The sequence below is a fragment of the Cnephaeus nilssonii genome, assembly GCF_951640355.1.
Source record: "Cnephaeus nilssonii genome assembly, chromosome: 3".
In the NCBI taxonomy this organism is placed as follows: Eukaryota; Metazoa; Chordata; class Mammalia; order Chiroptera; family Vespertilionidae; genus Cnephaeus; species Cnephaeus nilssonii.
This window is the reverse complement of record NC_137074.1, coordinates 104,691,923-104,705,782: the sequence shown is the minus strand read 5'-3', so window position 1 is coordinate 104,705,782 and position 13,860 is coordinate 104,691,923. Positions and strand designations below refer to the sequence as shown.

The window sequence follows — 13,860 nt, the reverse complement described above, 5'->3', positions numbered from 1 at the left end:
AAAATATCCTCGGGTGAGGATTAACAACAACAACAATAATAATAATGATTAACCTAACAGCCATGAGCCCTCCCCACAGCCCCAGAGCCCAGATTCTGGTTCTAAAAATAATTTCTTACTCAAAAGAACCAGGGCTTTTTGGAGAAATGGCCAATTCCAAGCTTAGAAAAGGTGTAATATAAGTCTAAAATAGCTTTTTCTACTAGAAAAGAAGCTAAAAGACTACCAAGTACATGTAAAAATGAGGGAGTCTACCTGAATAACTCCCTCCAGTGGCAAAAAGTAGGATATATGTAGCATATATAAGCATAATGACAATGCATTGAAACACAGCAAATATGCTTAAATCCACGAGTTCACAATAGTACTTGAAAAGAAACTGTTAAGAACTTTTGAAGTATGTTAGAGGAAAATTATTAAGTTGAAAACTTGTAACTAAAGGGAAAGAATTAAGCATTTGCCATTCCTTCCTTATATAATACTAGAGGCCTTGTGCACGAAATTCGTGCACGGGGCGGCGGGGGGAGAGAGAGGGGAGAGGGAAGTCCCTCAGCCTGGTCTGCATCCTCTCACAATCCGGGACCCCTCAGGGGATGTCGTGCCTAAACCGACAGTCGGACATCCCTCTCGCCATCCAGGATGCTGCATGCACCATTGACCATACTTTTCATACAGGTGAAAGGCATCTTGTTGTTGTATGGGCAGCTACATTTTTTTGCCCTGATTATAAAAAGTAGTACATAACATGATCCTTCTGAGGCAGTAGTACCATTTCCCCCATCTTATGGGTGGAAAAACTAAAGCAGAGAGAAGTTAAGTAATTGGATTTGTCACACAGTTATAAATGTCAGAATCAGGGCTGACCACAAAATGTGCAAGTCAGAGTCCATGTATGTCATCACTGCATCATCCTGTTTTTTTTCAGTGTTAGAGTAGCCTTGCCAGGTTTTAATTTTTAAATCTAAGAGACTGTTCCCAATATATAGGGTAGGGTCCCTAAGCCTGGCCGGCAACCAGGGCCATGTGTGGGGTGACTGGCAGGCAGGGCAATCAGGGCGCCCCCCCCCCCCGCCCCCGCCCCGTTGGCACCTGCCGTGGCTGATGGCCTGGCGCCGCCTGCTGGCTGGCCCCGCCCCCCGGTCATCTCTTTCTCGGAGGGCAGATGCTCACACAGGAGCTCAACCTCCTGTGTTGAGTGTCTGCCTGTTGGTGGTCAGTGGGCGTCATAGCGATCAGTTGTTCTGCGGTCGTTCCACCATTTGGTCGATTTGCATATTAGGGTTTTATTATATAGGATTACCTCAGGGTAAGCAAATAGTCTATTAAGGGAAGTTTCTGTTTATAGAAGTATACTAGCTAATATGCAAATAAGGAATGATGGGATCAGAATATTGATAGTGTGTAATACCTGATTAGTTTACGAACCTAATAGGAAATGGTTATCAGTGGCCAATAACATGGTTTTTGGTGATTGATAACATGGAGAGAAAATTATGTAGTATCTATTCCCTGATAGAAGTACCCAGTACCATACATGAAGTAGTATTGCTAAAAAAAATAACACACAAAATACCTAACCTAAATCTGATCAAGTTTGCATATCTAGTCACTGATGTATAGGAAGTTGAAAGAAAAACAAGTTAAATAACAGCACAGGAATGCATTTACTAAAATCTAGACATGGGAAACTTCTATAGAATAAATGACTTGCAAAAAATAACTATGCAAAGAAATCTTGAGAAACTGATTATAATGTGTAAATTATTTAGGTACTTATTCAAGCAAAATTGAAACAAAAGACAATTGGGAAATTTAAACATTGGAAATTTGATGATATTAATGAATTATTATGATGATTTTAGGATGTGATAATTCTATTGAAGGCATTTTTAAGACGTTCTTCATTTTTAAAGGTTAATATTAAAATATTTATTTTAGATATAAAAACAATGATGGGGTTAAGTGTTCCTATTTCTAGGTCAAAGTGTCATTTTCTCAGTTCTAAAAAATATTTTAAACAATATTTTCCTCAGTGAATGTTAAATGACCTATTACCGTTAATTGGTAGCTTTTTATGTGTGTGTGTAAATCTAATTGTATCATTAAAAAACTTTAGATTCCAAGGAGATTTTTGTTTCCAATTCATCTTGTAGCAATCATTTTAGTAAGAGAATCTCTGCATAATTACAGATCTTATTAGCCTGAAAAAAATTATGGTAAACATTATGTGTAGAATCTTCATTATGTTTAGAAAACTCAGATTTTTTCTTGTAATAATGATAATTCAAAGGGATTTGGAATCATTTTCATTTTCCCTGATTGGACTTACCTGTCTCCCATTTGCATGTAAACTTCCTTTCCTACATATTTTCATTGGCCCAATAAGCCCAGTGAATATATCTTTGGTGGGATCCACAGCAGAATAATACATCTTAGCTAGACAGACAGGGTCTTTGTAAGTGGGTCCCACTTCTTCAGGGACAGTCCATTCATAGGTGAAAGTTTCTGTGGATGCCACATGGGAGGCTGAAGGAGGAGGCGCACCTGTGAGAAAGGTCACATTGGGGAGGTTAAGTGTACTTTCTAATGTGGTGATTTGAGCCACAAAGTAGACTGGGTTTAGTCTAGGATAACCTGCTTCTGAGCTCCTTATGAAGTTGAATGGAATCCTATTTGAATGAAATCCTACTTGTGCTTCTGTGTCAGGTCCCCAATGAGGTGATTTCCTCCAGGAAGCTTCCTCTAAACCTCTGTCTGAGATGGGTGCCTGCTAGTATCAGAATGTTTATAATCCCCCTACCCCCACCCTCATCCCCACCCCTAATCCATATTCTGGAACCCTAATGTCCAATGTGATGGTGAGGCCTTCAGGAGGTGATTAGGTCATGAGAGTGGAACCCTCCTGAAGGGGATTAGTGCCAGTATAAAAGAGGCTCCACAGAGCTCCTTAGCCCTTTCACCAGGTGAGGACACAGTAAGAAGTCTGAGGCCCAGAAGAGGGCTCTCACCTAACTATGTTCTGATCTTGGACTTCCAACCTCCAGGACTGTGAGAAATAAATTTCTCTTCTTTATAAGCCATCCGTTCTGTGGTATTTAGTTACAGCAGCCTGAACAGACTAAGTGCCCCTCTTTGTGCCCTCATAGCTCCTAAGAAAGTCTCTGGCACCTTTCATGTTACAGTGTCTATATTCCCCCACCCCCACCCAATCAGAACCTTCTTAAAGGCAAGCATTAATTCTATATTTCTATCAGCTAGAACAACACCTGGAAATAGGGGGCAATCGATGAATTTTCTATTGAACAGAACTGAACTAAAAATAATTTTATAACTGAAAGAGAATTTGTTGGTGATCCTGTTCAAATCTCCCAATTTTACACTTGAGAAAACTGAGGCCAAAAAGACAGAATAACTTGCCCACCCTCACACTCAGGTGGTGGCAAAACCACTAGTCTTTATTGGTCAGACTTGACATATAAAAATACCTAAATATATCTATATCATGGAATATATTGTATCATTAAAATTACATTTATAAAATACTTGTAATGCTAATAAAACAAATTCTGGGTATAAAATTATGGTGATAAGTATATTTATATACTACAAACTCAACCATGTTTAAAATATTTCTAAAAATACACAGATGAAAGAGTAGAGAAATTATATAAAAATGTAGTAGTGGTTGTCTATAGAACTATGGAGATATTTTGGACTATGCCTATTTAGACTTTTTAAATATTCTAAAATGAGCATCTAATATTCTTATAATTGCAAAAAACTTTTTAAAATTTAAAAATCACCTAAATAGTATTCCAGAAATGTATAATTGATATCACCCAAATAAGTTACTGCCAGCATTGTCAATAATTGTTCAGTTAAGGATGCACAAACTCCCATTACCCAACTGGAAATGGTGGGAGTAGAGGTGTACTTGCTTCCTAATGGTATCTGGGCAATTTTCTCAGAATTCCTGACTTCAGTTTTGGTGGGACAGTTTTCCGGAGGTGAGTAGGTTGTTAAATGGGGTCAATTGTTACAGAGTGCTGTACTCACTTCCATTCTGGGGGTTGTAATGGGAGGCGTAATACGTGCCCTCGTTGTTCTTATTGACTCTTATCCCAATTGGCTCAATACTGAGCGGGTATGCTCCTTTGTTATGGAAGGTGACTCTGATGGTATCTCCCACCTCTGCCCAAATGACAGGACCTAGGGACAAAGAGAGAATTATTATCCCTTAGTATGTACCATACAGAATATATAAGATGGTTATTTTCTTTGGCTTGCCCTCTGACAAGAATCACTGTGAGCAACATGCTTATCTGCATGCAGCAAATAGAAAGCTTGGTTTTTAAAAAGCCCATTATCAATTTGATATGGTAAGACTAGAAAGAGATGAGCAGGGTGTTTTGATTCAGTTTCAGGTTCCTGAAATTGTTATTATTTTTATCCAAGTCAGTTCACAAGCTTTATGCATCTACAAAAACCTATGCAGAGTGTCTATGCTTTCCTTGGCCTAGTCTGTTGGCTGAATGTGTGTTATTATCAAGAGTCAGGGGGGTGCTAAAAACCTTAGTGTAGTCCAGGGCAAGAGCTGAATGGTCGTTTGTGATCTGCATGGACTCACCCAGGATGCCAAGGTGCTCCTCTTCAGGGCTTCTCTCCTTTCTATTTGTGAAGGAGGCATCTGTGTACTCACGATAAACAAGCTTTTTGTAAGAGCCTCCAATTCTTGCAGGACCATGTTCAAAAAATACCTCTGAAGCACTGCCAAAAGAAAAGCATTTAATGCTGGAGTTGAAAGCAGAATAGAGAACAGGTATTCACCCAGGATACTAATTGAAGAGAAAAATTCTGACCAGTGCTTAGAGATAATTATTACCCATGAGTTACTAAATACTGAAACAGAGCAGACAGGACTAGGCCACTTCCTGAAAGGATGATCAGATAGGAATGGAGAATTGTGGCAACGAAGTTTCACTTTTTCAAGTGAAGTAAAATAATTTCAAGAGGGCCAGTGTCAATTGCTGATGGTTAATAAATCATAAAAACTGGAATTTTAAACAAATTATGGAATCTTTAAAAATACAGTAGTTACTGCTTATTGCATATGAACACCAGCTCAGGAGCTTTATTTATTATCTGAAACTCAAATGGGAATGCAACAAAGTTAGTAATATTCTTCCCATTTTACAAATGAAGAAATTTAATCTTAGAAAGACATTTGAGTGGAAGTACAAGAGACTTGGTTGGAAAGTCTGTAAGGAGGAAATTCTGAATTTCCTTGGGTAGTTGGCTGAAGGTGACCACCCCTAATTGTTCCTTGACTTTTCCAAACAAGTCTGTGTACATGCGGACCCTCGGGTGTTTACTGGAATTTTTATGCTTAATCTTTATGTTTAAAGGGTACTACTGATGCCTGTGTCCTCCCAAGAATGCTTACCCTACTGATAGTGTCTAAAAGTTAATTTTAGTTAAAACTGCTATTACAATAAAAGCCTGAAGAGGCAGGCGAATGAGGCTGTTTGGTTTCTCTAGCCAGGCAGTCCCTTAGCCCTCTCTTTCACAAAAATGTGTGTCAGAGTAATCATTCATCTGTTTCTCAGGGTCTGCTGGTAATCCCTGGCAATTTGACTTCACAAAAAACCCCATTCACCTCTTCTTTCATTTAACAAATATATTTAACACCTGCCATTTTCCAGGAACTGCGGTGTGCTGATGACATACCATAAGCAAGCTGAACCTGTCTCTCTGTGCACCTGACATCTGCAGGAAAGATAGACTAGGAACCGATCAGTATAACATGGACTTAGCATGGGATATTGTGGAGTATTTCTCCTGGAGTTAGGGAAAGTGGTGGAAAGAGCCCCAAAGGCTTCCCAGAGGAAGTGATGTTTTAAAACTATCTAGAAGAGGAGTAGAATTAAAAAGATGAAATATATGTAGTAGGGAGTATGGGGCAGGCATTTACAAACAGGAAATAGCCAATATGAAGGCTTGGAGGAGAGATGGAGCATAGCATGCTCCCCACAATTTGACAGCAGCATAGCATGCCAGGCAGGGCAGAGGAGCAGAGAATGAGGGATGGTCAGGAAGGACTAATTAAGGTTTCAGTACTCCATCCCAGTGGGAAAGCTTTGAAAGATTTAAGACTTTAGAATTCATGTTTCAGCAGGATCACTTGGGCTGCTGCCTGGAGACTGTGTTGGACTGTCCTAGACTGAGAGGCAGTGATGAATTCAGGGTCTGGTCAAAGAGGATGGAGAGAAATAGACAACTTTCAGAGATATTTAGGATATAATGAGATAGTATGTGATGAAATAAGGGGGAATTGGTGAAGAAGGGAGGGAGTTCAAGATGGGGCTCAGATTTGGGGCTTGATGTATGGATGGTGATCCTATCCATGGAGAAGAGGCATCTCAGATTTGTGAAGAAGATCATGAGTTCAGGTTTGGACATATTGATTTGGAAAAGCCTCATCTAAGTGGGATTTCCATTAAGCATTTTGAAATGCAAATTTGAAATTTATAAAACCTCTGGGCTAGAGATGCAGTTTTGAGAGTCAGTGTCTCTAAATATCAACGTAGCCTGGGTCTTAAATTTCTGCTTTTGGAGTCACAGCTATTGACTTGTGTGTTGTTGAGTAAATTACTTAACCTTTCTAAGTAGTTGAATGGCAAACAAAGCATCTCTGAAGAGGTGGTGTTTGAGCAGAGACTTGAAGCAGGGAGGTAGCATATCTTATTGATATTTTTGAAAGTTCATAATAGACAGTATGAAAGGAAAACTGTGACTGGAAGAATAACTTGGATGCTGTGGAAGTCATCAGACATGCACATAGAGTAGCTTGCATGCATCAAAGGATATGCTGCAGAGAGTGACAAGAAAACCTACAGAATGAAAGAAAATATTTGCAAAGCATGTATCTGATAATGGCATAATACCCAAAATATATAAAGAACACTTATCACTCAACAACAGCAATAACAACAAAACAACCCAATTAAAAAAATGAACAAGAACTTGAATAGACTTTTCTTCAAATGGCCAACAAGTATATGAAAAGATGTTCAATATCACTAATCATAAGAGAAATGCAAATCAAAACCACCATGTGCTACCACTTTGCACCCATTAGGATAGCTAATTATAACAAAACAAAACACAGAAAATAAATGTAGGCAAGGATGTGGAGAAATTGTAACCCTTGTATGTTGCTGGTGGAAACATAAAGTGTTGCAACTACTGTGCAAAAAAGTATGGCAGTTCCTAAAGAAATCAAAAATAGAATTACCATATGACTCAGTAATTTCACTTTCAGGTGTATATCCAAAAGAATTGAAAGCAGAAACCTAAACAGATATCTATATATATAAAGAGCCAGAGTCCGTAATGACCAAAGGCTCAACCTAACACTGGAAGTCAGTGCTGGGTTGCCATGGCAACTGACTGCCGAGGGGGCTTTGGATTAGGCTTGGAGAGAGGCCTGCAGAGGGAGAGGCAGGGTCTGATCTGCAGCCTCAGTGGCAGCTGTTGATCAGCTGTTGCCTCTCTCTTTCCCTCCAGACTTCACCAGCAGCTGCACCTCTGTTTCTCTCCAGGCCTCCACGGAGCTGCTGATCAGCCCCACCTCTTTGATCAGGCCCAGAAATAGGCCTGGAAATGCCAAATGGCATAGAAACCAACCAGTCAGAACCAAATCTGGGTGAAGTGTGAGGAGCCAATGGCTGCCTAAGAGGCAGCAGTTAGGGGTGATCAATCAGGCAGAGGTAGTTGGGGGCAAGATCAGGCCGGCAGGGGAGAGCAGTTAGAGGCGATCAGGCAGGCAGAGGCAGCTAGGGGCAATCTGGCAGGCAGACAGAGAGGTTAGGGGTGATCAGGCAGGCAGGCAGAGGGGTTAGGGGCGATCAGGCAGGCAGGCAAAGGCAGTTAGGGGTGATCAGGCAGGCAGGTGAGCAGTTAGAAGCCAGCAGTCCCAGATTGTGAGATGGATGTCCAACCGCCAGTTTAGGCCTGATCCCACAGGACATCCCCCAAGGGGTCCCTGATTGGAGAGGATGCAGGCTGGACTGAGGGAACCCCCTCCCATCCTGTGCATGAATTTTGTGCACCAGGCCACTAGTTTGTATTATAATGTTCATGGCAGCATTATTCACAATAGCCAAAAGGCACAACAAACAACCCAATTGTTCATCAACATACATGAATAAATAAAATGTGGTATGTGTACAATGGAATATTATTCAGCCTTAAAGAGGAATGAAATTCTGATACATACTAAAAATGGATGAACCTTGTAAGCATTATGCTAAGTGAAATAAGCAAGACCAAAAAGGACAAATATTGTATAATTTCACTTGTATGAGGTGCCTAAAATAGGCCCATTCATAAAGACAAAAAGTGGAATAGAAGGTATTAGTGTTAGAGAATTATTATTTAATGGGTACAGATTTCTTTTTGGAATAATGAGAAAGTTCTGGAAATAGGTAGTGTTGATGATTGTACAACCTGTGAATGTATTTAATACTGCTGGATTGCACAATGCTATGTTTTCAGAAATAGAAAACAAATAAATTGATCTGTCTAATGATACTGAGTGTTTTTTTTTAGGATTTTGTTAAGCACTTGATAACTTTTAAATCCATCTTTTTTTCATGGACTCGAAAGACTCAAAAGTCATAGTTCTCAAACTTGGACTCATCCCAAATACCCTAATGCACATTGAGTGGTCTAGTTACTTAATTTCAGGTACCAATTATTATTTTAATTGTTGAATGAACATTTTATGATTTTTAAAAATATATATTTTTATTGATTACAGAGAGAAAGGGAGAGGGAGAAAGAGATAGAAACAGCAATGATAAGAGAGTATCATTGATTGGCTGCCTCCTGCACACCCCCACACTGGGGATTAAGCCTGCAACCTGGGCATGTGCCCTGACCTGGAATCAAACAGTGATGTTCTGGTTCATAGGTCAATGCTCAACCACTGAGCCTGGCTGGCCAGGCTTATGATATTTTTCAGAGGTAGGCATATCTATATATATAAAAACCTAATATGCAAATTGTCCCCTCAGGAGTTCCACTGGGAGAGCGGGAGCTCTATCACTCCCTATGCCGTTTGCTGACCACTAGGGGGTGGCATGGAACAAAGAAAGGCCCCAGCCAGCAGCTGGTAGGCTCCATCAGCCCTGATTGCCAGTCAGGCCTAGGGACCCTACCCATGCATTATTTCATGCACCAGGCCTCTAGTTTTAAAATAATAGTCTTTTTTTTTTTCTTTTCTTTTTATTTTCTGAATTACCTTCCAGGTGCTGTTAAGTTTTTGTTGGTGAAGGTGTCCATGCCAGACGGTGCATAGTTCCAGATGACTTCCTCAGCAGCAATGTAGTAGTGTCTAACATGCTTCCCATGGATACTGCCCTCTGATGAAGGCTTGTTACAGTCTCGTACTTGGAAAAAGGCCTGCAAACCAGCTGAAAACCAAACAGGAAATGATGTGTTAATGGATCCAATGTTTCTCTCTCTGTTGCCTTGTAAACACTGCTGGTGAAGCGGTAGGTGGAAACTGAAGAAATAGATAGCTAGAAACAATATTATAAACTATAGCAAACAGTTATAAATAAGTTATTACTGATGAAAAATTAAAGACAGTTTTTAGACTTCTCTACTGGTATACTATATAGAGAATAGATATTAATCAGTAGTGTTTTTAAAAATATGGTGCTAGTTTTTGTGGGCTTTCACATGGGAGGTCTTTTGGTGATAAAAAAAAAAAAGACACATTAATAGTAAGTGAAGATGAGGGTCTGCCATATTTTAAGAGGTAGGGTGAGATAGAGGAGGTGGAATAGAATGAACATCTATAATTATTGTTCTCTCACACAAAATGGTTGTGTACCTTTTGTACTTGATGTTCTGCTGCCAAGATCACATTTGATAGGTGAGATTATGTTTGAAGGTCAAAGTAACACACTCAACGATCCATATTAAAACTAATTTTCTTCAGGAAACTAATATTTCAAATTAATATTTTTCAAAAACTAAGAATGTTTTATCACATCATATGAAAAAGATGGGGAAGTAATTTGTCAAGTTAAACCAAGGAATAACTGGACTCAAATAAAAACAAAATTGGCTAGATTTGATAGAACCAAGTAAAAAACAGACTAATTTTCAGCACAATATACAAATATTATGGTGTTTACAATATTGTGTATTTTTCAAAGCTGAGGAACTATATACAGTATTATACTCTTAGGGCAGTACTATATTTTCAGGGCCAATTGTTCTTTTCCAAAATTAATATATTTTCAGATTTCATTATTTCATAAATGTTCTAGTCTTTCAGTCTTTTTTATTACATTACAAGAGGCCCAGTGCACAAATTCATGCACCAGTGGGGTTCCTCGGCCTGGCCTGTGGGATCAGGCTGAAACTGGTTCTCCGACATCTGCTGAGGGGTCCCAGATTACGAGAGGGCACAGGCCAGGCCAAGGGACCCCACTGGTGCATGATCGGGCTCGGGGAGGGATGTGGAATGTTGGCCAGCCGGGGAGGGACTGTGGGAGGGCTCCAAGGCATGTCCAGCTAGTCTCGTTCAGTCCCAATCGGCTGGACATGCAGCAACCTAACCTACTGGTCGGAGCATCTGCCCCCTGGTGGTCAGTGCACGTCATAGTGAGTGGTTGAGCAGCCTTAGCATATCATTAGCATATTACGCTTTGATTGAATGGATGAATGGACGACCGGACACTTAGCATATTAGGCTTTTATTATGTAGGATGTTGTATACCATTGTAGGAATAATTAAGTTATTAATTCAAAGTTCTATCATTGCAAGAATATTCAGCTTTTGGTTTCTGATTCCTAATGATTATCCCATTAAGTAGTGTAACTGAGACATGACTCCTTTTTTTAGCTGACAGCTTATTTCAGGTAAAGATGTCCTACCTTTCAGATGGTTTAGATTCTGACAGCTAAGCATCCATTCTCCAGGGTTCTGGGCCACCATAAAAGCATCAACAAGGGTGGCAGGAAAAAGATTGATTGTATCAATACGGTAGTTCTTGTTAGTCAATGTTTGGCCATGGAAGAAAGCTGCGTGCACATCAACTTCATTACCCATACCAAAAAGATACCATTTCACTCTGTCCTCTGCACACATGGAGAGTCCTGGGAGACTTCCAAAAGCATGTCCATTTACAGCTGTAAGTCAAGAGTAGAAATTGAGACTAATAGACCCTGGTCCCTGGGATAGTGAGAGTTACCTCTACAGAAGTAAATCAATTTGGAATAGAAAAGACCTGGCACATATGCTGCTATTCCTCTCTCTCTCATACTCACATCAGACATTACTAATTGATCACAACACTCTTTAATTTGGACCTGAATTCAGCCTCAAGATTCTTGACACAGTACTAGCAGATGAACCCAACACTGAAGGTGAAGCCCATTTGCTTTTTTTTTTGTCACAGACTATACACCTTGGTATGTATGTGTGTTTCTTTCTATATACAAATGTGTGCATATATGTGAAACAGACACACATATAGTGAATAGAAAAAAGACTAATGGTTATTAGTAATTGATCATTAATTGTGCTGTTGGTGGTAGTATGGATGATTTCTTTTTGACTATAAGAATTTTTCCAGTTTTCTACAGTAAATATTAGTTGCTTTTATAATAAGCAATTTGGTTAGTCAGCTTTTGGTTTCTGATTCCAAAGGAAAGGGACAATATGAGAAGAGTTGTGGAGAAGAAAAAAATAAATACAAGGGAAGTAAGTTAGGGAGCAGTGACCAGAGCCACAAATACCTTAAAGTTTAGAAGCAGAATGGCCTGAGACCTTTTGAAGAAACTTAGGGTCACTGTTCATAGTGGGTGGTCCTAGAGATTAATGGAAATTAGTTCTGGGAAGCACCGTGAAAGCACCTGCTGCAACTGAGGTACCAAGCCAGACCTCTCCAGACTAGAATTTTGAGTACCTTTTTCTAACATTGGTTTTGGTTGACACATAACAGAGGCAGGATTAAAGTATGAAAAGAGGATCTTCCAGCCAGAATAAGCAAGCGTTGGAAACAAAATCTGTACTTTCTTAGTAAGTTTTCTGTTTTGATAGTACAATTATTTTTGTCTTCTCAGTTTCTTAGTAAAGCTTATTTTGAAGAAACAAAAAACAAGCAAACAAAATTCAAAACTTATTGGTCTAGTTGGTGTTAAGGAATTTGATTTCTTATGCAAATTCTAATTGAATGATAGAAAATCCTACTGAGCTAATAATTTGGTTTCTGAGAACTAAAAAGAAGCCTAGGCAGTAAAGAAAACATTTCTAGAATAAATAAAATGAACTGAAATATAGAAAAAATGATGCAAAGTGAGGAGGGACAATGTAAATGTAGAAGAAATACTTTTTAGAACTATTTTCCTAAATATAGTTCAATGCTTTACAATATAAGCATAATTTTAAGCACTTAGTTTAATAATTTAAGGCTGCCTCAAATAATTTTAGAAGGAGTTTGGAGGATAAATATAGAAATATGAATGTTAATTCATATGCATTGATCCATAATTGATGATGTTTTTTCCTGAGTGGTTTGGAAATAATTTGGTGAATCTGGCTTTACCTGTCCAATAGTTTTGAATTGACTTGTTTAGCTGAATATGAAGTAGCATGTCCAATATGTTTTGTTATCAGAGCCACAGATTAGAAACTACTTACTTATATGAGGGAATAAAGCTAGCAGAATTAATGGGTCAAGAGCAATATGATAAAGTTAACATGACTTTGGTAATCTTACAATACATTCTGTTACTCTCCTGGAAGTCTTCGTTGTCTTTGTCAACTTTCTCTGGTTTGGAGCAGTAGGTTTTAATGTTGTCATCTAGGTACCAGCTGAAATTTTCATCCACCACAGAAAACATCACTACAAATTCTTGGTCAATATTTTTTTCTTTTTCTTTATCCAGAGAATCTGAAGTAAAAATTGCTATTTTAGTGTAACTTAATCTTTAGCATGTAGTTTTTAAAGCTCTTAAATTTTACTCTTTTTAAATGATATATATTTTTATTAATTTTAGAGAGGAAGGAAGAAGGAGAGAGAGATAGAAACATCAATGATGAGAGAGAATTATTGATCGGGCTACCTCCCACATTCCCTCCCCCACCCCACCCCCCGGGCCTGGAACCACTACATAGGCATGTGGGGAATTGAACTCGACCTCCTGGTTCATAGGTCAATGCTCAACCATTGAGCCATGCTGACTGGGCTTTAGCATATATTTTAACATGTAACTTATAGTTTAACATTTTTTAAATAATCTATTTTTATAATAATCCACAAATCTGTACTAGTCACTCCTGTTTTCCATAATTGGGAACACTTAGGAAATTTAATATTTAGTGTTCTGGGCTTGGAAGGCACTCATATATCTGGATGTTTACTAACCACATAACTATTAAATGCTCTTGGCAAATGCCAATTCAAAGTTGTATACTAGTATATATCTTCATAATAGATACTAAAGGCCTGGTGCATGAAATTTGTGCACTGAGGGGGGTTGTCCCTCAGCCCAGCCTGCACCCTCTCCAATCTGGGACCCTTCAAGAGATGTCCGACTGCCAGTTTAGGCCTGATCCCATAGGGCTGGCAGGGGAGGGCAGTTGGGAATGATCAGGCTAACAGGGGAGTAGTTAGGTGTCAATCAGGCCAGCAGGGGAGCTGTTTAGGGGTTATCAGGCTGGCAGGAAGAAGCAGTTAGGGGCAATCAGGCAGGCAGGCAGGCAAGCGGTTAGAAGCCAGCAGGGATTGGGCCCAACCCAGCAGTTGAACATCCCCCGAGGGGTCCCAGATTGGAGAG

General features: G+C 39.3%; 1 protein-coding gene across 2 annotated transcripts in view; it reads right to left on the bottom strand.

Annotated features, from left to right (window-relative positions):
- LOC307094879 (ceruloplasmin) overlaps positions 1 to 13,860 on the bottom strand; it is a gene marked incomplete at both ends in the record, with an annotated part of 89,567 nt that overhangs the window by 59,931 nt on the left and 15,776 nt on the right. For both annotated transcript variants that reach the window (XM_079764008.1, XM_079764009.1), the window contains 6 exons: positions 2,330 to 2,544; positions 4,057 to 4,209; positions 4,628 to 4,767; positions 9,305 to 9,476; positions 10,954 to 11,208; positions 12,801 to 12,974. In XM_079764008.1, the coding sequence (XP_079620134.1) occupies positions 2,330 to 2,544; positions 4,057 to 4,209; positions 4,628 to 4,767; positions 9,305 to 9,476; positions 10,954 to 11,208; positions 12,801 to 12,974 (1,109 nt within the window). The remainder of the gene's footprint in view (positions 1 to 2,329; positions 2,545 to 4,056; positions 4,210 to 4,627; positions 4,768 to 9,304; positions 9,477 to 10,953; positions 11,209 to 12,800; positions 12,975 to 13,860) is intronic.